Source organism: Microcebus murinus, chromosome 21 (genome assembly GCF_040939455.1).
Source record: "Microcebus murinus isolate Inina chromosome 21, M.murinus_Inina_mat1.0, whole genome shotgun sequence".
Taxonomy (NCBI): Eukaryota; Metazoa; Chordata; class Mammalia; order Primates; family Cheirogaleidae; genus Microcebus; species Microcebus murinus.
The window spans coordinates 17580798-17607712 of NC_134124.1; the positions used below are offsets into that span (position 1 = coordinate 17580798).

Consider the following 26915-nt stretch of genomic DNA (forward strand, 5'->3'; position numbering starts at 1 on the left):
GGGCTGATTCATGCTTCATGTCTCCTTGACGCTGGCTTTTCCTGGAAACCTCTGAGGAGCTCCCTATACGGAGGCACCCAGATAGGGGGGAGAAAGCTCTGGGTTCCGGTCTCCCTGCCCTTTTTCACTGCCTCATCACATGACCGGGTCACCCAACCCGCCTGAACCTCACTGAGTTGGTGGCAGGGCTGTTGAGATAGTGGGTGCTGCACATTCCGTAGGTGATCTGCCCTGAGCTGACCCAGACACAGGACGGCATCACTCCATCCACAGGGCAAATGTCACATCTCCCACCCTACCTGAAGGAGCACTCGGTCCAAGTCATGATAGCTCCGTGCTTTATTTCCTGTATAGCGCACGTTTCTGTCTGAAACAGCGTTTGTTAACTTATGTATTTTCTGCCCGGCTAGGATGAAAGGAAGCTCCGGGGGAGCAAGGACCTTACTTGTGAGGACATAGGATAGTGCCTGACACATTGCAGGCACCTGATAAATGGTGCTAAATGAATGAATGAGCCAATACTGAAATTTACTTTATCTCTGTGCAGATTCCTAGAGATTATGAGATGAATGCTGGGTTTGCATTCCTCAAATAGCCACTGCCAAACTGGTCAATCTCTCTTACTCTTCTCCCTCCCATTGTATAGAAGAGAACACCAGAATACAGTTTGGGGTTTTTTTGTAAGCTTGTATTATTTTATTAATCTTAACTTAAAATAAGCAGGGAGTGGGGGAAACAACCTCTAGGCTCCACACCTGAAGACCCAGCTATATGGCCCATCGCAGTTGAACACGCTTCTTGGGCCTGTTTCTCTATGTCTAAGGGGAGTCTTGGAACGTGAGCCCAAAATATCACACTAGCATGATGAGCATGCATGAGCTTTGAAAAGTGTTCTGTGGGCTTATGACCCAGAACAGCAATGTCCAACAGAACCCTCTGTGGTGATGAAAATGTTCTAGATCTGTTTCTGTTCAATAGGGCAACCACTCACCCTGTATGGCTGTCAAGCACCTGAAATGTTGCTAGTATGATTGAGGAACTGCATTCTAATTAATTTAAATTTAAATCTAAATAGTTACACACATGGGCCAGGTGTGATGGCTCACGCCTATAATCGTAGCACTCTGGCAGGCTGAGGCGGGTGGATCATTTGAGCTCAGGAGTTCAAGACCAGCCTGAAAAAGAGCAAGACCCTGTCTCTACTAAAAATAGAAAGAAATTAGCTGGACAACTAAAAATATATAGAAAAAATTAGCCGGGCATGGTGGTGCATGCCTGTAGTCCCAGCTATTCGGGAGGCCGAGGCAGCAGGATCGCTTGAGCCCACGGCAGTCTATCCCGGACAACAGAGTGAGACTCTGTCTTAAAAAAAAAAAAAATAGTTACACATGGTTAGTGGCTACTATCTGGAACAGTGTAATGCTAGAATAATGCTGTGTCCTCCTGTTACACTCATGGTGTCTCATACCCTCCTCTCTTGGCACCTATGACATCTTATAATTTATAATTCGTTGTGTGACTATTTAAAGTATCCCTCACTGCACTGTAAGCACCAAAAGAATAAATGCTTTGTCTGCTTTGCCATAGCTGTGTCTCCAGGGCTTGGCATGGGACCTAGTACAGAGTAGATACATCATAAATATTTGGTGGATGAATGAATGAATGAATGTATTGCTGGTGACCATAGATGGTTGCTTAGCCTGGTGCTGATAATGGAGTGGAATGATGAAAAAGGGTCAGACCACAAGTCATTAAATTGCAACAACTCAATTAGTGCTTACAGGAACCACACGAGCCCCGCGTAGAAATGTCTCTCTGTGTGGACAGGTGTGCGTGCAAAAGCATCATAGTGTGTGTGTGCGGAGGTTTGCAATTGTGCAGTCTCGTGTAGACAGACACGTGTGCCATGTGTCTGTGTGTAGGGAAAATAAGACGATGAAGACTAAGACACATGCAAAATCACCCAGTAAGGCAGTTTCTAAGTCATTACTTTTTATTTTGAAAGATTTGTCAAACTTTCACACCATGGCGAGAGTTTGTATGATTAATAAGAAGCAGCTTTTTCATGAAATGCTTGGAGGTGAATGAGTTCTCAGCCTGTGAGATCCGACCATCCCATTGACTTTGAAGTTTCTCTTGATTAATAAAAGGAAAAAGCGGGGCAAGGGGGGAAGAGAAAAGGAGGAAGATGCTAGAAACCTTATGAAAAGCATCCAAATGTAGGGGGAGAAAAACCACCAATTCACCAACTCCACTTTTTCTGATACAACTTTCTGTATGTCACTCTTGATTTTGGCTTTCCTGGCTGAAACAGCCTCCCAGTCCCCGAAGCCCCTGAGAAGAAGCCTGAATCTCCAAAAGTGAGGAGAGGAGGAGCCCCATAGGATGTGCCCAGGGGCCCAGAGGGAATGAACAGCCTAATGTGAAAAGAAACTGCACTGAAAGGTGAAGGAAGAAACAGTGAGGAACTGGGTTTATGTGAGAATTGATAAATTTCCGTAACACAGGCCGGGAATCTTTCTCTCCGTTGCAGCCCCAGGCCAGCCAGGTTCTGGCTGGCGGGTTCTGCAGGGATTTCTCCCCCCACCGATCCTCTAGCCCCAGAAACATCCCTGCCAACACCATGTGTCTGTTACTTCCCTTTGCCCACCTCCGGGCCACCTGGGGAAGACCCCCAGGCAGCAAATCCCCTGAAATAAAATTAACACGAAGTCTGGCTTGGTGAGTATTAGTCTCAAACAGAGTAATAGAGAGAAAATCTGAAGATGCAGTGTGTGCTCAAGGTGGACCGGAGCGGATCCGTCCCCACCCTGTGCCTGCAAGACAGTGGGCCAGGCCACAAAGGACAAGAGAAAAATGGAACCATTAATGAGCGAGCCAAAGACCTTGATAGTCAAGTTACAGCTAAGAATGTCATGACTTGGGTTAGAATTTCCATGTTTAGCACCGTTAACGTGTTCACTTAAATCTATGTTAGCACCGTGTCCCCAGGCAGAACAACAAACCATCCAAACATTTTAAACTTTGGGGGAAACAGGAAGGGGAGGGTCAAAGAGAGAGGACCCGGTACTGCGGGAGGAGGCGTGGATTTAGATCACAAGGTCCTTGTCGATATCCTCTGCAAATCAAGAAGAGAGAGGGGAGTTAAACATGAGGCCCTGTGTGGGTGAAGATCCACTTCCCGCCCACGCCCCTGGGGCAGGGGCCAGGTGACCAGCCCAAGGTCACCCAGGAAGTGGGTGACTGAGGAGCCTTGGTCTCCCTGTCTCTGGCCCGTCCCTGTCTCTCCCACGTGGCCAGGTCACACTTCCTGTTTCCTGTGCACGTGCCTGCCAGTTCCCAAAATAGCATCTGGCAAAGAGTGAGCGCTAATGCTTGAGGAAGGGGAGGAGGGAGAGACGGTCAGATGGACAGGGAAGGATCAGGAAGGTGCCGGAGAGTGAGGCCGACCCGGACCGGAAGAGCAGACGGGAGGCACAGTCAGAGAGAGCAGAGACGGGCAGAGAGGACAGACACACAGAGGAGGGGCGGACAGCCCACCACCCCGGCTCCTCTGTTCAGGTACTCACTCTCCTTGATGCCGAAGCAGCCGGCCCACTCGTCCAGGGCAATGTACTTGTCATTGTCCAGGTCACAGGTCTCGAAAAACCTGGTGGTGCAGTGCTCCATGGGGATGAGGGGGGCACGCAGAGGGGCCAGCTCGGTGTGGGACAGGTACCTGCGGGGCGAGAGGCAGGGGAGGACCTGAGGCGTGGGGAGGACCCAGACCCCAGCCTGGGGAGACAGCGGGCGAGTCAGCCTGCCCCACAGCACGGAGGGAAGGACGTTTATAGCAGGACAGGGAGCCAGGATCCTACCCCCAGCTCTGCCGCTGACCAGCTGTGGGGCTCAGAGCACAGCACTGCCCCACCCTCAGCCTCAGTTTCTCCCTCCATCAAAGAGGAGGAGGAGTCGGCCATAATTTCTAAGGGTCCTTCCAGTTCTGAGGTCTTAGGGACTCAATAACAAAGGTCTCTTGGTGCATTTAATTGTTCCTTAATTGGCTGAGAATTGGGGGGTGGTCACAGAAATTTAAAAGTCAAAATATTCAGGACTCTGCTTCAGGAGGTCAAAATCCAGTAGGAAACAACACTAGGTTTTCTATGGACACACATTTATACAACTGCAAATGCCTAGAAAAGGGTCTAAAAAGAGACGCGACAGTCTGGTGATGGTGCATTCCCCTGGGAATGGGTGCGGGAAGGGGCCGGGCTTGGCAGTGAGGGTCTCTAGTCTTCCTGGTCAAGCTCCAATCGTGCATCGGGCAATGCCAGAGGGAAGCTCTTCTGGTTTCTCTCCCATTGTCCATCCCTGTTTCCCTGCTGGCCTTGACTCTAGATCAGGCATCCTCAAACTACAGCCCTCGGGCCACATGCGGGTGTTTTTGCCCATTTGTTTTTTTACTTCAAAATAAGATATGTGCAGTGTGCATAGGAATTTGTTCATAGTTTTTTTTTTTAAAAACTATAGTCCGGCCCTCCAACGGTCTGAGGGACTGTGAACTGGCCCCCTGTTTAAAAAGTTTGATGACCCCTGCTCTAGAGCAAGTATATGATTTTCTTTCTCTTTGTTCCCCAGAGGCCCCAACTAAGTTGTCCCCCAAACACTTCTCCTTCCACCCCAGGGTCTCCAGGGAACAATGTGACTCCAATTTTCTTTCTCTGGACCTCCCAGCCCCATCCAACTCATGGAAGGAATCGCACCACGTTTGAACTGGTAGGAACACTCTCCCCCCACCGTTTATTGTACTGGGGAGAAAACTGGGGCCAGGGATGGCCAGGGGTGCAGCAGGGCCACCCACAGCTCTGGGAAGAGAGCAGCGGGCAGTGGGTCCCCTCAGCCAGGCTGGAGCACTTTCCCAAGTGGCCCCATCTGGAAACCACCCCCACCTCCTTGCTCCTTTGGTGCAGTGAGATCCAGTCGCTCAGCCTGAGCTCCAGATGTCCCCCCTGGCTTTTCCCCTCCTGGCCACAGTGAGTGACTCAGTTGGATCCCAGCCATGGCAAGAGCCTGGGAGAGAAGCAGCCAGGAGCTTCCCAGAGCCCAGGAGACCCCAGCCACCCGGGATGGCCCAAGGTGGACAGGCTCCAGGCACACGGGCTAGACATAGACTGAGGGGTGAGCATCCCAGAGAGGAGCTCCCCTGAGCGTGAGAGCAGGGCGGCCCATTCCTTCCTGCTCTGCTTCTCACAATCGAAGGAAAAAGTTAAAAAGGCTCCAGGAAGTGCAGGTGTGGCTTGCTCCCGCTGGGGCTGAGCTGGGCTACTTACCCCCTCACCATCGCCATAAGAGAAGGTCAGAAGGTGGTGACAGGGGCAAGAACACAGAGTGTGAGCTCCGTGGGTACAAGGACCGTGTCAGCTCTGATTGTTGTTCAATCCCCTGCCTAGAATAGTGCCAGGCACATAACGAACACTCGATAAGCATCTGATAACTGGCCAGCCGCCTGCCTGGTCTGCAGGGCAGTTGCACGGCACCCCGTAACTCAGCTGCACAGGGGCAAGGGCTGCAAATGAGGGGTCTGCAAGATGGATGGGCTGAGCCTGAACTTTGTAGGAACCATCCAGGGTCAGTGAGGCCCTATTGGAACTAGACCTCGGGTTGAGGCTTAGTCACTGCCGGATGGCTGCTCTGCTCCTTCCCATCATGATGAAGGACAGTGAGCATGCGGCTGCCCCCACCGTGGCCTCTGCCACCCCTTGGAGGCTGATCCTCCTTCCTCACTCAGTCGCCCTCACTATTGGGAACCCAAGCCTCAGGACGCGCAGGATCAAGGAGGTACATTTAGTTCCCAGTGACTTCCGCCTCTGGCATGAGACAGTGTCATTGCTTTCTTCCTCCCAGGTCTGCGCCCTTTCTTGGGATGCCAGTTCCTTCTGCCCCAACCCCCAGGCCAACTGTGGCCCAGGGCGGGGAGCAGCAGGGGCTGCGCAGAGGCTTTCTGGCCATGGCTAGTGCACCTGCCAGCCCTGATGCCTGGCTTGTCCGCGCCAGGGTCTGAGGACTCACCCGTCGATGGGGTGCTGGTCCAGCTGGCCGAACTGCCAGTGCACGGGGAAGATGTACATGTTGTAGTTCTTCTCGAAGTCCCGGGCCAGCAGCTCCACAGGGTGGTCCCCAGCCTCCAGGCGCTTCTCATTCTCGTGGATCTTCTTCACCTGCGGGAGTGGGGACAGTGTGTGACAGAGGGTCCAGGGGAGACTGCCTGGCCAGCTGGGGCCCCTCCCACCTCTGACAGGAGGCCAGTGCAGGCAGAGACCAGGTGGGGCCAAAGGTCGCATGACAGATACCAGCATCTCATTCACAGCGGAGGCCTGGGATTACCTCAAAGGGTTGTCATAGAGCTATCCACACCCAGAGCACCTGGGCAGTGTGTTCAAATGCAGCTTTCTGGGCCTTGCTTCACAGAAAGGTTGTTTGAGTAGGCCTAGCCGGGGCTGTAGAATCTGCATTTTGCCAGCATGTTGGGGTGGTTGATATGCCCATTAAAGTTTAAGATCCACAGACTCAGAAAGAAAAATAAACAGGGCTGTTTGTGTCACTCTCATTTAACACTGGGCTAAAGAAAGCGAGCAGGTCTCCTTACTGCAGGACTTCTCAGAGCCTTTAAGGTGTTAATCGTGCACTAAAAGCCTCCAAAGGCAGCTAGGAGAAGTATGTGTCTTTGTGCCCAGGGGTAAACACACTCTCCAGGTAGGATGTCAGCTTACAACTGGGGACCTCGTTCTAGGAATGGGGCTGGATCGGCCAGCGTGGGGCCAGTGGGGCCGGGCAGACGCTTTGGGACAGGCCGGAGAGAGACCACTTACTCGCAGCTTCTGCTTCTCGGTCAGAAGGTTGTTGTCCTCGTCCCTTTCGTACAGGGTGACCAGGACATTCTTGAGCCAGTCCCGCATGCGCAGGGGGAATTCAGTCAGCTCAGAGTCCAGGCAGGGGGGGATGTCTAGGGTCCCAAACACAAGGGTGGTCAGCACAGAGCCTGCCTCTCCCAGCCGAGGGCCAACATGCTCCCTGGGCCCTCCGCCCACACCACTTCCATCAGTGGCCGTGGCACAGCGGCTTGACCTCTCTGGGCCATAGTTTCTTCACAGTACGATGAGCAAAGGCTACTGTGTACGGGGTAGAACGGTCTGAAAAGGGAGAGTGCAAAGGCTCATCTGCTGCTTCCTCAGCCTTGATCTTGATCTGTCTGCGCCAGAATGTACAAGACACTCAGTGTGGCTGTTGTCTTGGAGGGGAGCAGGCGTGGTCTTGGGTGCTTTCAATGACAGGGAGGATACTGAAGGAGGCACCTGGGCCAGCTGAATCTGCAGCCGGGGTCACCAACGAAGGCCAGATAACACCCTGGCATCCCTCCCCAAACACCTGACTCCCAGGTTTCTAGAAAAGGGTGATTATCATCTGTCTTCAGAGGGCAGATGGGAATGTAATTGAATAAAAGGCCAAAGATGTGCCAGCGCTGAGTAACAGGAAATGGACATGCATGCCCCTATTTCAAAGCATTCTAATTCAAACATTTTAAAAATGCACTGTAGGTCTAAGTCAGCCATCATTTTTGGTTTATAGTTTTGAAGCAGGAAAAACTTGGTTAGCCTTACAGAACTTCTTTGTCATAGAGGAATAAAGTGTGGTTGTCTTGGATGCCAGTAAGAAGCACCAGAAATCCTCCCTTGAACTTCCATAATTGCTCAGTCCTTCCCTGGGAGATGTCCTGAACTCAGCGTAGAGAGGAACCTACTCATAGACCACCACCTCGATTTATAAATGGACAGGAGAAGAGACATGCCCAAGATCCTACGGCACGGGTTGGCAGGGCCAGCATCAGTGCCAGCTCAGAGCTCTCCCTGCGATGGGAGTCTGGCAGGGCCCAAGGAGAGACTTACATTTGCAAGGCCCAATGTAGTCAAGGTGGAGCTTGTGGCCCTTCTTGGTGCCCTCCAGGGTGCACTTTGTGGCAAAGAAGTGGCAGGAAGAGTCGAAGGTCTTGTTGTCGTTGCTGCATACCTGTTGGCAGAGCATAGAGCACTCTCTCCTTCATTCCGGAAGCCCTTCACTGGTACCACCACCCTTGCCCCTTTCAGAGATGGGGCCACTGAGGGCCAAGCAAGGAATGTGACCAGCCAAGGTCATGCAGTGCGTTCATAGTAGGGCTGGGATGAGAACCCACTCTCTGGGCTCCCGGGCCAGCGTCCAGCCCATGCTCAGAGCCACTGATGGTCTCTGAGCAGAGGCACAACTGAGTCAGGGCTGAGAGTGTGGGGAAAAGAACCTGGAAGATATTTGAAGAATGAGTTGCAGATGGGGACGGGGAAAAGACAAGAGTGTGCAAAGAAGAGTTAATATTCCAGGCTGGGATCACTATCCTTAGAAGGGGCCTGCTTGTCACATTGGCCCTTGGCTGGTGTCTGGGAACTTGGCTGGAAAACTGTTCCTTGCATAGCTGTAAATCTTTCCCTAACCGATAAGGGAGGCTCCCTGTGTCCAGACTGCCTGTACAAACAATCTGGTTATGCTGAACATCTGCTCTCCTTCCAGGAGTCTGGAATTTTGGTACGTGCTAGGCAGAGGGTGCCTGTGTGACCAGCCCCCAGTAAGAACTGTGAGTACTGAGTCTCTAATGAACTTCTCTGGGCAGAAGCATCACTCTCACGTGGCTGCATCTTTGTAGCTGGGCTAAGAACGTGCTCTGTGTGACCCCATGGGAGGGACAGAAAAAGCAAGTCTCCATGTAGATCCCTCCAGACTCTGCCTGTGTCTGTTCTCCTATGGTCCGCTGTATATCCTTGAATATGTCATGCTAATAAACCTTAGCCATGAGCGCCGCTGTATGCTGAGCCATCTGAGTCCTCCCAGTAAATCTCTGAAAATAGGGGTGGCAAAGCAGAGATGCTGAGGGCTGGACGAGGGCAGTGGCAGTAGACAGCTGTGCCAGGAGGAACATCCCGTGTTGCGCAGGATGTGTTGAACACCCTGCATGTGCTGACTTCGCACTGCTTGCATACACCTGCAGAGGGAGGACTGGGTGGCACTGGTGACCTGTGGGATGTGGGGGTGGAGGTCGAAGTGAGGAGGAAGGAGGGGTTAATAATGATGTTAACATTTGGAGCCCAGGCCAGGTGCACTGGTTCACACCTATAATCACAGTGCTTTGGGAGGCCGAGGTGGGAGGATGGCTTGAGGTCAGGAGTTCAAGACCACCCTGGGCAACATACTGAGACCCCATCTCTATAAAAAAAGATTCTAAAAATCAGCCGTGTATGGTGGCTACGTGCACCTCTAGTCCCAGCTACTCAGGAGGCTGAGGCAGGAGGATCGCTTGAGGCCAGGAATTTGAGGTTGCTGTGAGCTAGGCTGATGCCACAGCACTCTAGCCCAGGTGACAGAGCAAGACTCTTGTCTCAAAATAAAGACATGAAGAAAATAAATAAGGTTTGGAGCCCTGAAGGTATGGTGTCTTGGGGAGAGACTGAAGACAGAGGAGCCAGATAGGAGGTTGTGGGAATAATGCTGATCCCAGATTTGCCGCCCTGAGCTAGACGGCCACTAGCACAATGGTTGGCATGAGTAAGTACTCAAAAAATATTTACTTGGTTGGATGGATGGGTCCTATTGGCGATAGAATGGGCATGTTTGAGAGAGAATTTTAAAAGTAGGCCGGGCGCGGTGGCTCACACCTGAAATCCTAGCACTCTGGGAGGCCGAGGCGGGTGGATTGCTCCAGGTCAGGAGTTCGAAACCAGACTGAGCAAGAGCAAGACCCCGTCTCTGCTAAAAACAGAAAGAAATTAATTGGACAACTAAAAATATATAGAAAAAATTAGCTGGGCATGGTGGCACATGCCTGTAGTCCCAACTACTTGGGAGGCTGAGGCAGGAGGATCGTTTGAGTCCAGGAGTCTGAGGTTGCTGTGAGCTAGGCTGAGGCCACAGCACTCTAGCCTGGGAAACACAGTGAGACTCTGTCTCAAAAAAAAAAAAAAAAAAAGTAAGTTGCACTTATTGGGTACTTACTATGTACCAAGCACTACTGACAAATCCTCACAACAGTCCTACAAGTTAAAGACTATTTTTATCCCCTCTTTATAGGCGAGAAAACTGAGACTTGGAAAGGTTCAGCAACTTCACCAAGATCTCACAGCTAGCAAGTGATGGAGATAAGGTTTGAAGTCAGCCTTCAGTCTGCCCTAGAACCCGCACATTCGGACCTGATGCTTTGCTCGGCTGCTCCCAAGGAGAGGAAGCCCCTACTCCCTTCTCAGCTGCATTCTCTCGGCATCGGGCTGGGAACCCGACGGTGCTGAGTGAATTCTTGTTGGTTTCTGGACAGATCCAGCGTCAGTCAAAGCCTCACCTCTGACTCATCTCCACTTTCCTGCCGTGACTAGATCTAGCAAGGGGACTTCTGAGACCGGAGCCCCGTAGAAGCCCAAGCCCAGTCCAACAGCTTTCTGGGCTGACACTCTGTCCCAAAGGGCCCAGTCACCAGCCCCCTGCCCCTGCCCCTCAGCCCTCACCTTCTCGAACTCGCCGACGGGGGCAGGGCAGCTGGTGGGGTCCTGGCACACGCACATGGGGGTGTTGTTCTCATCCAGTTCGCACACCTTGCCGTGTTTGCAGTGGTGGTTCTGGCAGGGGTCTGGTGGGGGCAAGGGCTTGGGTTAGCACCACCCAGGCAACCACACCCACCCAGGCCTGTCCAGACAGATCTCTGGGCTGGCAGTCCTTGGCTGCGGGCCCCACTCTGGGCTCAGGCAGCCCTGAGTCCTCCCTGCTCCCGCACTGAGCTTAGTAATCCTCATTTAGGGGAACCGTTGGCTCAGTTAGTCCAGGGATTAGAGGCTCAATCCAAGGTCGAGGTCAAGGTCAGGCACTTTTGGGGGAGCTGAAGGCTCTGTCTGGGACCCAGAAACACCGGATGCCATATGGCTTCCCTGAGGATTGAAGCCCCCATTGTGTTCCAGCCTTGGTTAAATCGTCACAAGGAGGCATTTCTGGATTCTAGAATAGACTTTCTAGGATGGCTGTTGTCTTGGAGCCAGGAAGCTGTGAGGCCCAACAAAACAGACTTAAGCAACTGTAAAGGAAAGGGTAGAAAGCCCGAGACCACGCCGGACAATAGAGTGTGGCGGTGTCTGTAAACACCGGATGAGGTGGGCGTGGAGGAGGGAAGGAACATGACTCAGTAGAGGCCCCTCTGCTCCAACAAAAACTCCGTGCCCAGCTACAGCTGAAGACGCGTTAGCTATCCCCTCAGGATGCGAGCGCAAGGGAGGCTTTTCCTTGTGTGGCTTTATTTTGAGTATTTCAGTCATCCTGTTTTGGATGCCTCCTCTGCCAAGCGCCGTCATGCTTTGTCTCATAGAGCCCCGGACATCCTTGGGACAAGTCTACTATCTTCATCATCCCATGCTACAGACAAGGAAGCTGAGGCTCAGAGGAATGACGCAAGCTGTTGTGGAGAAGCCCAGGTTCAAACCTCGGCTGGTTTGCTTCCAAAGTCCATGCTCTCAACCCCCCGGACACAGATGCCCCAGCAAGGAGGCTCCAGCCAGAGGCCCTAGGTCATTTCTCCCGCTCTGGCACTGGCCACAGGTAGCACTGTACAGTCACTCAGGGGCCGTGTCCCTGGGCCGTGTGAAATTCACATGACCTAGTGAGTGCACGAGCCCCTGATCTCTGCTCTCAGATCTGCTCCTATGTGGGGCTTGGCTGAGCCAGAGGCCCTGGGGGACCTCAGTGACCAGATGTGACCAGTGACCTCAGTAGAAATGTGAGATCCAACTTTAGAATCAGGGCAAAGAGCCCCGAGACAGAAGGCCATTTCCGGGAACCCTGCTTCCTGCAGCTGACAGCCTGGATGGCCTGGCTATAAATCAGCCTTGCCCAGATCCCAGGGGACTAAGTGCCAGAAAGTTTCCCAACCTTTAAGTCAAAGCCGTTTTTCCTCCACAGCCCACCGAGGGCCCCGCCCTGCATCTCCTGGGAAGCAACTCGCGTGGGCAGCCCCCGGGCCCTGGGCCCCGGCAGCCGAGGGCAGCCCGGATGTGCCGAGATATGGAGAAGGGACCTACTTTCAGTCACCACCTCCTCTTCGGTTTCCTCGGCACCTTCATCAAACTCCCCTACTTCCACCTGGACGGGGTTGGCTCCCACAGGCTCCTGGGAGGGAGGCAGAAGAATGAGTCGAGTGGTCCCCACCCCCATCCCAGACCCAGAGGCAAAGGATGACAATTTGAGGGGGACTTGCCCGAAGCTTCAGTCCCCACAGGGGACGGGGAGAGACCAGCTGGAAAGGCGGGCTGGGCCCAGGCCACAGAGCACAGATGCCGAGGTTGGGAATTTAGGTTCAATCTTATAGACCCACCGTGGTTTGTAGAGCCCTGGAATTCTCTCAAGATGCCTCAGAGGCACCAGGGTGTCAGGGCAAGAGGAGGTGCCACACCCTCCACCCCTGCCAGCCCTGCCTGAGTGTCTCCTGTCATCTGTTTTACTTACAGGGAGACTGCGGGTAATTGTAGAAGAAAAAATTGTCCCACAGTTTAAAAAACAATTCTGGCCCCCAGTTGTAGGGTTCCATCAAAGGTTTGGAAAGCATTCAGGAGTGTGTCAGAGTTTGGGGGATTCTCAGGATTTGCATCTGTGCTGTGGGTACACGTGGTGACAAATGCCCTATGCCAGCATCAAGCCCACGGCACCTGTCTGGAGTCCCCAGGGAACGAATGTGGGTGGAGAGAGGCTGGAGGGCCGGGGTCACCCCCCACCTACCTCAGCCACCTCGGCCATGGTTTCCTCCACCACCTCTGTCTCATCAGGCAGGGCTTCCTGCTGCTGCTGCAAAAGAAAGTGGGGTTGGGGAGGTCAAGGCCAATGCCAGCTTCACCTCTGAAGTTCCTCTGGCCTGGAGCATGGGCTGGGGGAGCTTGGAGAGCAGCTTATTGGAGATCCCCAAGGCTGCACCCCAGGAACTGCCATGGAGGGGGGGACAGAGCAAAGGAGAAGCCAGACATGTGACACCTGTGGAACACTGGAGCAGCCCCCCTTTTACATATCTTATATCCAAGGTTCTGTGTAAGATTTAGCCTGTGAAAATATTTCTGCTGCTTTGAATTCCTACAAAGTCTGAAAAATCACTGATCCAGACCAAACCCCCCATTTTGCAGATGGGAAAACTGATGCCCAGAGGGGATGACGCCATGAATTTTAACAGTGGTTATTATCTTCTCCACAGTGTAATCTTATTGTTATTGTTAGGCAATTCTTTCCTGCCATTTCAACTTGGAGTAGAAAGAGGTGAGATAACATATAACTCTGAGGCTCCGGGCTGCCTGGGGTGACTTCTAAAATTAATGCCAACCTTGCTGAATCTTTTTCCCAAATCTCCCAACCTGACTGAGATCGCCAGGGCCTACAATCACTCGCCCCTTCCAGGGAAGGGAGGTTGAAGGAGTCGGAAGTTGAAAGCAACTCCTCTTTTTGCCTGCCTCTCATTTCTTCCTCCTATCCTGGTGGTGGCTTCCAGATGAGCTATGGATGGCTCCTCCCGGCCCTTTGCACGCTGTTCTTAGAGGGACTGGCAATCAAGGTGCCCCACTCCCCCCTAGCCAAGAGGCAGGCCCAGGACCCAAGCTCAGCTGGACTGGCTCTCACTGAATTTTTAAAAATCTTTTTGGCACATTCTCTCAAGGAGTGAAACTGGGGCTGATTCATTCAGATGGCGATATCTGACGCTGCCCATTAATTCTTTCCTCCTAAATCCTGGAGCTGCCCGTCTCCAGCCCTCCCTAAGGCCTTTGATTTTATAACCTATCCCTATATCTTTTTCCGCCCTATGTAGTCACATTGAAGTCTGCTGTTTGCAACCAAACAACCCTCCCTGTTTCAGAAAGTGAGCATCCCTCTCCCTGCGGCTTGACTGTCTTCTAGCACCCTCCCCGCCCCGACGCCCAGCTTGAATTCCTCATGTGACCAAGAGAAGTCACTTCCTCCTAAAGCAATCCTAGTCCACTGCTGGGAAGCTCTGACTGCTAAAAGTTTATCTTTATAGTACACGGAACTCTCTCTTCTCTGCAACCTCCACCCAGTGGTCTTCATCCCAGTTTTTCTTCTGAGCCTATTAGCTTAAAAAAAAACCTTTTTTAAAAAATAAGATATAAAAAAAAATAAAAGATAAAAAATAAAAAATAAGATAACTGACTGGAGATGGGGAAGTCCCTGTCCCCTCTGAGCACCAGGACTGGCAGGTTCGGAACCCCTGGGGCTGGTGTCAAGAAGGAAGAGCAAGGAGATGGGATCTTTAGGTACTCACAGGGGCTGCCAAGGCCCTCCCGGCCAGGCAAAGGAGAAAGAAGACCCAGGTCCTCATGGTGCAGGAACCCTAGGAGAGAAGAGAGGGACATTTCAGTGAGGGGGGCTTCCTGATGGACAGCGACTTATGAGCTCCTGGGATATGTGAGATAACGTTAGACATTGGTTAAATGATATGAGAGGAGGACAGGGCATGGTGGCTCACGCCTGTAATCCTCGCACTCTGGGAGGCCAAGGTGGGAGGATCGCTCAATGTCAGGAGTTCAAAACCAGCCTGAGCAAGACGAGACTGTCTCTGCTAAAAATAGAAAGAAATTAATTGACCAACTGAAAATATATAGAAAAAATTAGCCGGGCATGGTGGCGCATGCCTGTAGTCCCAGCTACTCGGGAGGCTGAGGCAGGAGGATCACTTGAGCCCAGGACTCTGAGGTTGCTGTGAGCTAGGCTGATACCATGGCACTCTAGCCCGGGCAACAGAGTGAGACTGTGTCTCAAAAAAAAAAAAAAAAAAAAAAAAAGACAAGAGAGGAAATCGGTTCTACCCAATGTTCTTTCCATCCTGATCATATGAGAAGAAGGTTTCAGTTTGGTGCTAAGATGTCTTCGACACCTCTCTCACACTTATCCATTCCCCTTTTTAACAAGGAGAGAGCGGCCTTCTGGCTTGGAGCTCCCACAGGAAATTGTATCCAGCTGGAATTGGATAAAGTTGTTTTTCTCATGTATGTTTGTTTTTGCAGTTTCCTTCTATTTATGACAAAGATACACAGAGTTTTCCATTTATGGGAATGATATAAAGCCTCCTTTCTCAATACATTTATTTAAGTTTTTAAAAAGTGATTCAGCTAACGTATTGGGCTAATTAGTCAAGTTTGGGCAATACCAAGCCAGATCATCTTCAAGGGCTCTTCAATCCTTGATGCTCTAAGATTAATTCTTTTCCTACACTCAAAACCCTCCTCCTCCTCCTCCTCCTCCTCCTCCTCTCTACTTCCTCTGCAATGGGAGAAGGTAACAGGCAGCAACCTCTTGCCAATTTTAGACAATGAGACCCACATTGTAAAACAAAGAACAAACAATGGTCTTGGAGTGTGACCTTGAAGTGTGGCCACGTCTTTCTCCATTCTACCCAGAAGCAACGGCACTTCTCTTGATCCCCTAGAGAAACTATCCAAATGCTTCCGCCAGGTGCAAAGGGGATGTTAGCTGAGATCTAGAAAATTCCCCTGCCCTGGTCACTGCTAAGAACTCACTCTCTAGATGCAGAGCTCTGGACTCTAATGTGCTCAGGACTGTAAGGGATCTTGGAGCATAATCTCCCCTGACGATCCAACACCAAAATGCCATCCCTAACAGAATCTGCGGTGGGGACATTTTATTTCTTGTGCTAACTAAATGGATTTCCGTTCCCAAATTGCTTTAGAAAGTTCTTCCTTTTACTGATCTCAATCTGTCTCCTTTCCTCAGCCCTCCTGGTCTATCTACCCTGTCCCTTGTGCAGCTGCACAGAACAAACGTGCTCCCTCTACCCCCAAACAGCCTTTCGGGCAAGGGCGACAGTGGCCACGTCTTTCCTCTTTCGTCCTCCAAAACTTCCCTGTCAGGCTCATCAGCCCTAATTCCTTCCAAGACTTCTCAACTGACTAAGCACAGTGGTGGGAGGTACCCTGGCATTGCGGAGAAAAACACTCAGCTTGAAATTAAATGCCAGGGATTCTTGTTCTACCTCAATACTGTCTTGATGTATTGCTTAAGTTCTCTCTAGACCTTGGTTCCTCCATCTGTCAACTGAAAGTAGTAAACTAGGTGAACTTAGAGATGGTAGGCTGGGTCTTTAAAATGCTCTTAAAATATCCCAGGCACATGCTGGTCTTGGCACATGTCACCTCTCCCAGAGGCACCCATCTTCACTTGGATGATATTGATAGTATTTGGGTGGCAGGAACACTCAAAGGAAGGACGGACTTCATAGTGGTCCTTTCTTGAGCTAAAAGAGACACAAGACCTCACCCCCTGTTGCATGAAGTGTGCATGAAATAAAAGTATCAGGACTTTAAAGGAACAGCCCCGGGGGCTTGGTGTTGCTGCAGGATGACACCAACTCCCAGCGGAGTCCAGGCTTCCCTTTCCAGGAAGTTTGTGGAATGTTCCTCACACAGTTGTTTTGTCTGTTCCCCCAGGCTTATGAGGAAAATCTCTCCCTTCTGGCTTCCCCATTTGGAAGACACAAGAAAAACAACTCCCGTATGTGGCTTTGGACAAATGGAACGTGAGAGAAAGCATCCATGAAGGACTTGTCCGAGGTTGTTTAAAGTAGAAGACTCAAAGTGAGACTGGCAGCTGGCACGAAAAAGCAGTCGCCCTGTGTTGGCAACACTGACAGAGCAGTCATGTCATGGGAGAAATGGCCCAGCTAGGACTGCAAATGTAACAGGCTTCATGTTAGAGAGCCAGGGAGATGGACGTTGCCCAAGTACTGTGTCCTGCACCTGAGCAGAGGCACCAGGTCCCCTCTGTGAACAGGGAAAGGTTTTGTGCGTGGCTCTTCCATCCATCCTGCCTCACTATCTCCCTCACTTCTTTCCCAGCTGTGCACACACACGCTCTGCCACCCCCATCCTGCTCTTGCAGCCAGAAGGGGAAAATAACTCAGGTCCCGTCATGCGTTATAGTTGCCACAGCGCTCCCAGCCTCCTGACAGCCCTGGGTGGGCAGACAGCCATGGAAGGGCTCTTGATCCCACTTTCCTGATGAGTGTGGAGTTGAAAGGGGGGAAACTCTTGCCCAAAGTCACGCAGTGTTGAGGCTCATTCCAAATTGGCAAGGCTCCCTTCTCATGGAGTTGGAGTGAGCCGAACAGGGGTTATGCTCAGAGCAGGGGGTGGGTGGGCAATGCAGACGGAGCCTGTTAAGAACAGCACACAAAATCTTGGAGGAGGGGTTATCTTCCAAATGTTGGGTCCTACCCAGTTTCCTGTGCTACATCACCAGTCCCAGAACCCATTTCCTCTCGGTGGTGGGACGGGAGGGAAGGGAAGCAGCTGGGCTATTCTAGACACACAGCCTACTCTCTGCACAGCCATGAGACCTCACCCTCTGAAGTTCTCTAAAACACCATTGGCCAAGGCGGCCAGCGTCCACCCTGCAAAGCCAAGGGGGTGCAGCAGTCACTGAAGCAAGGTCAGAACACAGGATCAAACCCCAGCATTCAGAACTTATCAGCTGTGATCCTTCGCCAACCGAACCAAGATGTAGCATGCCCATGGAAATATAAACGTTCTTCATATAAATGACCAGTATTAGATGAAAACTTTCTCCTTTGTATTTCTTTAGTCTGTGATGATGCATATATGTATCCTTTTCAGCGAGTTTTCATAATCCAGCATCCCAGCAGGGGCTCAATGCCCATAGCACAGATGGGAAGACTGAGGCCCAGAGAGAGGAAGAAATCTGCCCATAACCAAGAACTGAGAGCCCCAGTGAGTGAGCAGGGCTGGGGTGAGGACCCGAGCAGCCTCACCCACCACTGGCACGTCCCTACCTCAGCACGCTATTTCTCCTGGCAGCCACCCCTCCCGGGTGGTCACCTGAAGAAGGCCCAGTTGGGCTGAGAACTGGCCTGAGGTCCTGGGAAGGAAAAAGCGCTGGGCCAGGGGAGGAACAGGAGGTGTATTTCCCTTGGCTCGGTGGCCATCAAATGCAGACACCCCTCACCCCCACCCACCGCCTCCTGTTCCGTACATCGAGTCCCTTCCTTTTGCCTTTATTTGCTCTGGAGACGGCTGAAAACCCGTCCCTGGCTGCCAGCAGGACCCGAAGCTGAGGTCACTTCTCTCTCTTTGGAAAGACTCTGGGGATGGAAAAGTACAGCCAGCCCCCCGGGTTGTCTCCCTTAAGACATAAATGGCCTCCTTCGGGTTCTCCCTGGATGTTGAAAAGTTGCTAAATGTCAGAACTGGGAGAAATGTCAGAATGGTAGAATTTTAGACTGTGGTTCTCATAATCATAGACTCTCAGAATGTGAAGCAGAGAAAGTGAGTGGCAATCATTAAATCTGATTTGAGGGGGAAGCATTGATGAAGCGATGCAATCCAATAGAACTTTCCGAGAAGATGAAAATATTCTACGCCTACATTGTTCAGTGTGATAGCTACTGGCCACATGTGGCTATGGGACACTTGAAATGTTGCCAGTGCAAACGAAGAACTGAATTTTTAATTAATTTACATCTAAACAGCCACATGTGGCTAGTGTCTATGGTAATAGAGTGGTTACAAGCTTTTATAGAGGCAGGATAGCATGAGGGTAAGCTCATGGGCTCTGGAGCCCAAATGTCCAAACCCTGGCTCTGCTGCTGAGCAACTGTGTGACATTTAGAAACAGACTTTACCTCTCTGAGCCTCCATTTGCTCCCCAATCTGTAAAACAAAAATAACATACCTACCTGGAAAGGCTCATGGGTGATTTCCACAAGCGAATACAAGCAAAGGGGTAAACAAAGACGGAAAAACATCTTAAAATTCAAAGATCCCAGAATTTCCATCACCCTAGAGAATTGAGTGCAAGAATCCCAGCACTTTGTCTCTCTGCCCAGGGAGAAAGAAAGAGGCATGGGGGCGGAACAAAGGAGATATCGCCTCTGTTTGTCTGGGGGACACCAGCACGCAGCCTCCAGAGGACATGGTGACCAGGCCCGGGCCCTGGGCTGGCCTCTTCGTTGGGCTGCGGACGCAAGCCAAGCAGCTCACTCCCACTGTCTGGCTCCGAAACAAGGGCTCCAGAAACACACATTGCTGGTAAACAAGCCCAAGAAGAGGAAAACAAATGGAGAGGCAATAAAGCAAGCCTGGAGCCAGGCCCTCCGGGGAGCCAGGACTCAGAAGGAGGGAGGGTGGGCTCCACTGCGGTGGGGCGAGCAGGCCCAGAGGAGCAGCCGCACGTGGCTACACCAGCAAATCCTGCTCACACCCTGGGGAGCACATGCAGCCTCTCAGAGGTGTCCTCGTGATGTGATGTGGAAGTCAGGAGACCCGAGAGCAAGTCGATGGCTCCCAGCTCACTGTGGAAACTCAGGGAAGTCTCTGCTCTCCAGGCCTGACCGACCTCCAGGTTGTCTGTATAACGAGGAGGTTGTTTTAGATCAGTGATCACAGCTACCTAAGCCAGAGAATCTTTTCTTTCAATGAAGTCTTCTGCAGGAGTCCAATATTTCAAACAGCGGCAACCCTTTATCATGTGTTGAAATGTGTGAATGATTATTATCTATTCAATAAATAAACTTGAAATTAAAAAAGAAAAGCAGGTAAAAATGGAATAGAGATGGGGTCTGGGAGTCCTATGCACATGGACATCCCCTGAGACACCTTGGAGCATCTCGAGGTTCTCCTAGCAACACTTGGAAACCCTCAGGCAAGGTCGGTCCCTACAGTTCCTTTTGGCTCTGACTTTCTGTGTCAAACTCAGGCAAAAGCCTTTTGGGAGTACCACCTCTCTCGACTTGCCCGTTGACTCCCCGTTTCCACTTCTATTATTCTAATGCTGGAAAGGAAGAAGCTAAGAAAAATTTTAAGGTGTTGTGGTTGTAAAACCCTAGGATTAGAGAGTTTCTAGGGCAACCGAGAGATGAGTCCAGAGTTTGGGGCTGGAATGAGCCTGACTGAGAAGCCACAATGGCATCTAAGATGCCACGTCTCAATGTGGCTGGCGGAGGCTCAGGGTGGAGATTCAGGCTTCCTCCTTGGCTCCTTGTAGGGGACCACTGCTGCATCCAAGGTGACCACAAATGGCGGGGATGAGAAATAGCATCAAAGTGTCCAGGCTGTCACAGCTGGAAAGCCCTAAGAGATCCCAAAGCTAGGAAATACGTGGCACACATGGCCCCCACCTGCCTATCCTGTGCACGTGGCAGACACGACTAATCAATCATATGACCTTTTCCCCCAAAGTGTGGCATGGCACCAGAATCCTGAACACAGTTCTCTGGCAGCTGCTACCAATGGATTGGTGTTGTCAGACCATGGGAAACCTCTTTGTCATGCCACTTATTTTAAAAGTGGAGAAACTTCTCTGGAAGGCTTGTGTGAAAAACTAAAAAAAGAAAAAAAAGAAAAGTGGAGAAACTGAAGCTTAAAGAGGGAAAATAACTCACTCAAGGTCAGACGGCAAGCTGGTGTCTGAGCCAAACTTTCAGATGCTCAGAAACATCTAGATGTATACCTCGTTTTGTTTTTTTTTTTCATTTGACCTTTCAGTCTGAAATCCAAATGCCATGACTAATACAAGAAGACCCAGAGGGATCCCCAAATGAGAGGGGTTATACCCACTTTCTGAAAGAACCCAGCTTTGAAGAGAGTTGGTGTCTCTGTTCATATTTTCGCTGCAGACATCAAGCTCTGTAGCGTGGTGGGTGAGAGCAAAGTTGGTTTCCTGTCTAAGATACCTCCTGGCTGAGGAGGAGACTGTTTTTCTAAATAATTCTGTCAAGTCACTACTTGCTGGCCCTGGCCTTGCACAGCCCAGCTGTGCCTGGGTTCAGGATTGGGGTTTGGAGGGAGGAAGAGAAGCATCTAGGTTCTGTGTTATAGGAAAAGGATAGCTTCATTCACCCCCAGGGTCGGTTGAAAGTTCAGGGCCAGCCTCCTCTTCTCTCCTTCTAAGCCTGAGGTTGGGGAGGAAGCCAGCAGGAAGCAAATGAACAGAGGCCTATTAGCTGCAATCATGCTGGGCCTTTGGGCCTGATGACAAAGCCACGTGGGCTGGCATGGGCCAGTGCAGACCAGCGAAAGGGAGGGAGAAAGTGCTGCTCATCGCTGTTACCCACAGGGCTTATTGCCTATAGAAAGTGCCTGAGCGTGATTCCAAAGTGACCAAATCGGGGGATGGAGGAGGTGAGGCAAGGTGAACATCTAAATGGTTCCAAACATCTGGAAGTTTGGCTCAGACACCAGCTTGCCATGACCCCAAGTGAGTTATTTTCTTCTCCTGAGCCTCAGTTTCCCTCTCTCTAAGACATAGAGGTGCTCGGGTGGTATTATGTGGGTTACATGTCTGTCTCCTTGTCGTGATCTGTATCATGTTTGACTGTGTACATCCGTGTGCGGCATGTGTGGTTGCACGCCTCATGGCATGTCTGTGTAAGTTACATACAGCCCGACTCAGCGTCCGTCTGTTTCAGCCTGTAATGGGTGAGGGTCAGAGTGTGCACGTTCATCACAATGTGCTCCTGGAACGTGGCCGTGTCTGTGAACCAAAGCGTCATCCAAGGAGAGGCATGGGAGCGAATGACTGTAGGTGTCTGCCCGTGGAATGAAGGCTGTCATTTTTAGCTGTGCTAGTGGGGAGCCTGTTGATGAAATCAACGTTTATACTTCGCACCCCTGTGAGTTTGTATCTGTCCCTGTTTATCTCTGCATACTTATCTACCTACCTAAATAACCTCAAAAGCCAAAAATTCTACTGTTTATCTCACATCCTCAGCTTTCTCCTTCATTATCCTTTCTTAGTAGTAGCTTATTTTCATCAAGGAGAACTGCTCTTGTGAATAGCAAACCCTATTCAAGCTATTGGTTGACAATCTCTAGAAATGGATAAAGATTTTAGCATGACCATTAGGCAACCCAAGATCTCCCCCAGCCCCTCCTCTCATTTTCTTTTCAACTGGGGTGAGTGAGTGTTAAAAATGTAGGCCAGCTATTCCTTTGAATAAAAGCACCATCACAGATTAAAGTTAATGGGATTCAGAGATAGAAGAATGCCTGGCCAGGGACCATCTAACTTAGATCTTCCATCTAACAGATTGGAAAACTGAGGCCCAGAGAGAAGTGCCTTTCCTGATGCCACACACTGTGTGTTAGAACCCACTTCTGCTTGCACCCTTGGCCAGTGCTCTTTCCACATGGAAGGCACAACATCCTTGAGAAATACACAAGAAGGCCCGCAAATCAAAATGAATTTAAATAATTTTTAAAGATGTGCCTGTCAGCACTTTTAGTAAAGGGAAGCTCTATACATACCCTAAGATGATGGAGCTGCCAGGAAAAATGCTGGAAATGATTTCACCGAATCTTTAGGTGCCATAAAACCTTTCATGTTAGGAGGGAACACCATGCTTTGCAAAGGGCTTTCCTGTGCATCAACCCATTTTATTCACACACTATCCCTTTGAGGTTGTTATTGCTCTTTAACCAAGGAGGGGACTAGGGCCTGGAAAGGAGAAGTGATTAGTTCAAGGTCAAATGGCACCCTCAGGGCATAGCTGGAACTAAAACCCAAGGCTCCAAACACCCTGTGCAGGGAGCTCATCACAGCCCCTGGCTTCCCTGGGATCCTGGGGGACCCTGAGGGCAGGGCCTGGAGTTTGCTGCTGCCCTTCTGTTTGGGGGTGGGGTGGGGTGGGAAACATTCAGACTGAGCCTGACGTCCTGTGAGGGTTCCCAGCGTCCCCTCCCAGCCAGCAGGCGGAGACCCTGAAAAAAAGGTTACCGTGGCAACTTGCATTCCTCGGAGGGTGAGTCACGACAGAGAAGAGCCTTCTGGTGGGTGGGACTTGGAGAAAGTTTCAAAAGTTGATTCCTTCTCCAGGCAAACCCTCCCTCCCCCTCTTAGCTCCAAGCTTTGTCGATGTGGCAGCGGATGGCTGCAAAAGTTAACTCTCTCTTTCCCCAACCACTCCCATTTCAGAAGTCCCATCCCCTGCAAATGCGCATTTGTTTCCGGTGCCCGCTTCCATCTCCCACATCCCCCCTCGGCATCCACTTGAGGATATCTTGAGGCTGAAAGCTGTGAGCCCCACTTCTCTCTCCCGGTGCAGCCCCTGACACAGTGCATACAGTTTTAAGGGGCTTGCAGGTAACTCGAAGCCCGTTCAAAGACCACTCCATGGTTTCTGGTTAAGAGACCTTCCTTGGAAATCTTCAGAGGATGCCAGGGACCCTGAAGACCCCCAAGTCCAACCCTCTTCCCTTGCAGACAGGGAAGCTAAGTCTGGCGGGGACACATAAGGTACATGGAAAACGTGTGCCGGAAGCCTGCCGTGCTGCGCACGACTTGCTTCTCCCTCTGCCACCAGCATTGGGCCACATGGAAATTGAACCCTAAAGCAGCACCAGTGGAAACATTTCCTAATGTTTTCAGCCAGTCGGTGGAGCCAGGGAGGGTGAAGGCAGGGGGCTGTCTGAAGAGGACCTGACACCCTGACGGGCTGCACACCATCAAAGCAGTGAGGTACGGAAGGGGGCCCTGGAACCCTCTCTGTCTTACCTCCCTGCTCCCCGGTTTTGAGGACATTCCCCACCACACCCTGCCCCGCATTGCACCCCGCATCTCGATTGGGTAATATCTGATGTCTGGGTTCTTCAGACCTAGATAAACGAAAGGCTACTCCTGCGGAATTCCTGTGTCTCCATCCCAGGGAGCCCAGGACAGGAACAAAGCCTACCTCAAGACTCAGGGTGATGGTGCCATTTCAGGCCAAATGGCGCCAGGGTCTGTGTGTGTGTGTGTGTGTGTGTGTGTGTGTGTGTGTGTGTGTGTGTGTGTGTGTGTGTGTGTTGGGGGGTTCTGGGAGTGGGGGAATTAGAGGGAAGCAGGAGCCTTCCTGGAGGTGCAGATTAGTGGTGAAGCCTCCCCCTTTGCCTTTCAGAGATTAATTTATCATCCGTGCAAAGTCCCTTTTGGAAAACAGAGCCCCTGACCGAGAACCAAGTCTAGGAGGTTTCTTCTCCTGGAATAGGAGGCAGGGCAGACTCCGGCTGCTGGCCGGTCCCTATGGCAGCTGTGACAGGATCAGATTCCCAGGAAAGGAGGAGGCTGCCACATTCGCAAAGGGAGCAAAGAGGACAGGCAGGCAGCCTCTGAAACCAGAGACACAGACAGAGAAAGAGAAAACGCTCCCCCAAAGACACCATGAAGTTATTTTCTGCAAACCTAAAAGGGGGACCAAGCTACACAGTAGTCTATGTTCTGAAAAGCAACAGGCAGGGACCCAGGGACCGTGCCCTTAAGGGCAGCCGTGACTGCACAGCAGAGATGCACACCCACTGCAGCTTTCCCTCCCTGGCACACAAGCTGGACCCGTGAACTAGGGTGCCGGGGGCAGATGCAACTACAGAAGGCAAAGGCTGGGCAGGGGTCGCGCATACCTCAGTGGCAGGCAGGCAGCAGGCAGGGTGGCTGTCCGGACAGTCTGAAGGTCTGCAGGAATGTGGAGGGGTTTCGAGCTGGGCAACAGGAAACCACTCAGAGCTCTGGGCTGGGTCTATCTCCCCCTCCACCCCTCAGTCCCTCCTCCTCCTCTGTCTCCTCCTTCCCCCACCTCCCCCTTCTCCCCAGCCAAAGCTGTCTCTGTCTCTCATTTCTTTCCTCCTGTTTTTGCCGTGTGCTGACCAGACACCCCAACCCCGCCTGTCTCCTCTGTTCTGGGGCTGCTGCCTAAACAGACTCCCAGAGCGCCAGGGCTGGAAGCACCCGCAGGAATCGCCTAGAACAGCCTCCTTCTTGTTCAGAGGCCACTGGAGGCCTGGAGAGTGCAGGGGATTACCCAAGGGTCCCCAGGGGCAGCCTGGCCCACATGTCCTGACTTTCTGACCACTGACCTGTACGAGAGTCCTCCCTAATATTAGGCAACACCGAGAAAGGCAAAGCAACTCAAGAGGGCTGTATTTGTGACAAAGGCAAGGCCCGGACTCGCCTCTGCGCAGACAGGACAAGCTGCTTGCTGGTAGCATATTCCTTGATGATTTGGGGCATGGTCTTAAAAAACCCCACTGCGACTCTAGTTGTACCAGTGATAGACACTAAAGGATTAGGCTTCTAGCTGAGGGCCCTGTCATCAGTGTGGAACAGATATGGTGATTGATGATGCTGATAATAATAATAGTGGTAACAATGGCTGCAGTTTACAGAAGACTTAATCTTTGCAGCAACCCTTTGCGGAAGGTATTGTTGCTATTACACTTTGATAAAAGGAAACAGAAGCTCACAGAGGTTAAGTAACTTGCCTAAGATCACCTGGCTAAAAGTGGTGTAAGCAGGCTGAGTCTACATTTCAACGTGGCTCCTCTCGTGGTACGGGACCTGCTCAGAGCAACAGGTCTGGGTTGAAGATTCGTTGTGTGCTTAGCACTCTGGGAGGTACAAGAGTTAACACCAGGTCCTTGTCCTCGAGGAGCTTTGAATCTTGCTGGAAGGACGTGCCATACGCGTGCAGCCACTTACAGGAGTGGCACAGACTCTAAGGCTCAACCCAGGGGTTCAGAGTGGTGGAGGCTTCCTGGAAGAGGTGGACCTTGAAGCATGGGTTGGGTTTGAATACCCCGGAAAGGGAGAGGGCAGAGAACACTCAGATACACTTCCCCCTGCTGTGGCCCCTGCCCCTCTTGCTGTCCTCTCCACCTACCACTGTCCTCCCTATCCACTCTCCCTTCCCATCCCTCAACTACCCCGAAGCTGCTCCTGCCCCAGGATCTTTGCACGTCCTCTTACCTCTGCCAGAGACACTCTTCCACCAGATTTTCCTGTGCCTGTTCTAATGACACCTCCTCAGGGAGGCCCTCCCTGACCACTCCTGGCCTCTGTCACAGGCACAGGTCATCACCTTACGCTGTTTTATTTCCTCCCCAGCACCTGTCACCATCAGAAACGACTTGTTGCCCCCACTAGACAGAAGCTCCCTGAGAACAGGGAATTCACATGTCTTGTTCACTGCAGGTTTCCAAGCGGGTTCAAAAGTGCCCCACACAAAGCTGGCTCTCAATCAGCATTTCTGTCAGTAAATGAACGGACTTCCATTTACCCAGCTGAAAAAAGAGGGGATCATCTTTGACTGGGGTTCCAAACTGGAACAGTGCCCCACACTGGTCTTTAGGAGACCCCCAAACCTATTAAAACTGAATATAAAAGTCTGGGCATCCGTGCGTTTTTCTGCAGAGAAAATTCATGGCTTCCTTCAGGTTCCCAAAAGGATCAGCCAGGAATCCAAGCAGGAACCTCTGCTCCAAATGACCCCAGGCCTCTCCCTGGTCCAAAAGCCATTGATTTGGCCATTGAATACAGGGTGCTGGCAGATGCCCCAGATCTCTGTTTTGCCATCTGGACAGATGTGCATTTTTACAGGATTGGTTGCTATAGATCCTAGGCATTGTGGGGACTAAAATTAACCAAAGTGTTATGTTTTTCTTCATGAACTAAGATGATGATTCTGATGAGGCTGAGCTGAGCCAACGGAACTATTCCCAGTCTCTGGCTGCGGTTCCCATGTGACATTCAGTTCAGGAATTGAAAATCTGGTTCCAGCTAGGCTGAAGCTTGGGACAGAGGTCCCACCTGAGGGCCATCCCCTATGGGGACATGCTGAGCCAAGATCCTTCAAAGAAGGAAAACATAGTAGGTTTTGTATCTAAGGATAAGAGCAGGCTGGGGGAGCAGGAGCTTCTGATGCAAGGGTGACTTGACCGAGAAAGACCGCTGGGACTAAGGCTGGTCCTCCGGCCGCCAGCAAGGGCTTGGTAGGAAGGGAGAGAAGCGCAACCCGGCCAGGTGTGACAGACCTGGGTGCATGTCCCTGCTCTGCC

General features: G+C 51.4%; 1 protein-coding gene and 1 long non-coding RNA gene across 5 annotated transcripts; one reads left to right on the forward strand and one right to left on the reverse strand.

Moving 5' to 3' along the window:
* Nucleotides 1-1971: 1971 nt before the first annotated feature.
* On the reverse strand, nucleotides 1972-24639 carry SPARC (secreted protein acidic and cysteine rich). Of its 4 annotated transcripts, none has more exons than XM_012740881.3 (10): nucleotides 24486-24639; nucleotides 14345-14413; nucleotides 12805-12867; nucleotides 12111-12198; nucleotides 10554-10675; nucleotides 7923-8043; nucleotides 6849-6982; nucleotides 6049-6197; nucleotides 3570-3718; nucleotides 1972-3118 (listed from the first exon to the last, which is right to left on the reverse strand). In XM_012740881.3, the coding sequence occupies exons 2-10, from the start codon at nucleotides 14399-14401 to the stop codon at nucleotides 3090-3092; spliced, it is 912 nt and encodes a 303-aa protein (XP_012596335.1). In that variant the 5' UTR covers nucleotides 14402-14413; nucleotides 24486-24639; the 3' UTR covers nucleotides 1972-3089. The 4 variants fall into 4 exon arrangements, with proteins under 4 accessions (XP_012596335.1, XP_012596333.1, XP_012596334.1 ...); XM_012740879.3 differs by having other exon boundaries at nucleotides 12805-12870; XM_012740880.3 differs by lacking the exon at nucleotides 24486-24639 and adding an exon at nucleotides 14551-14618 and having other exon boundaries at nucleotides 12805-12870.
* LOC105858038 (uncharacterized) lies at nucleotides 8042-17656 on the forward strand. The gene is made up of 2 exons (XR_001147943.3): nucleotides 8042-8638; nucleotides 16527-17656. It is a non-coding gene; the product is annotated as an uncharacterized LOC105858038 (long non-coding RNA).
* Nucleotides 24640-26915: the final 2276 nt, after the last annotated feature.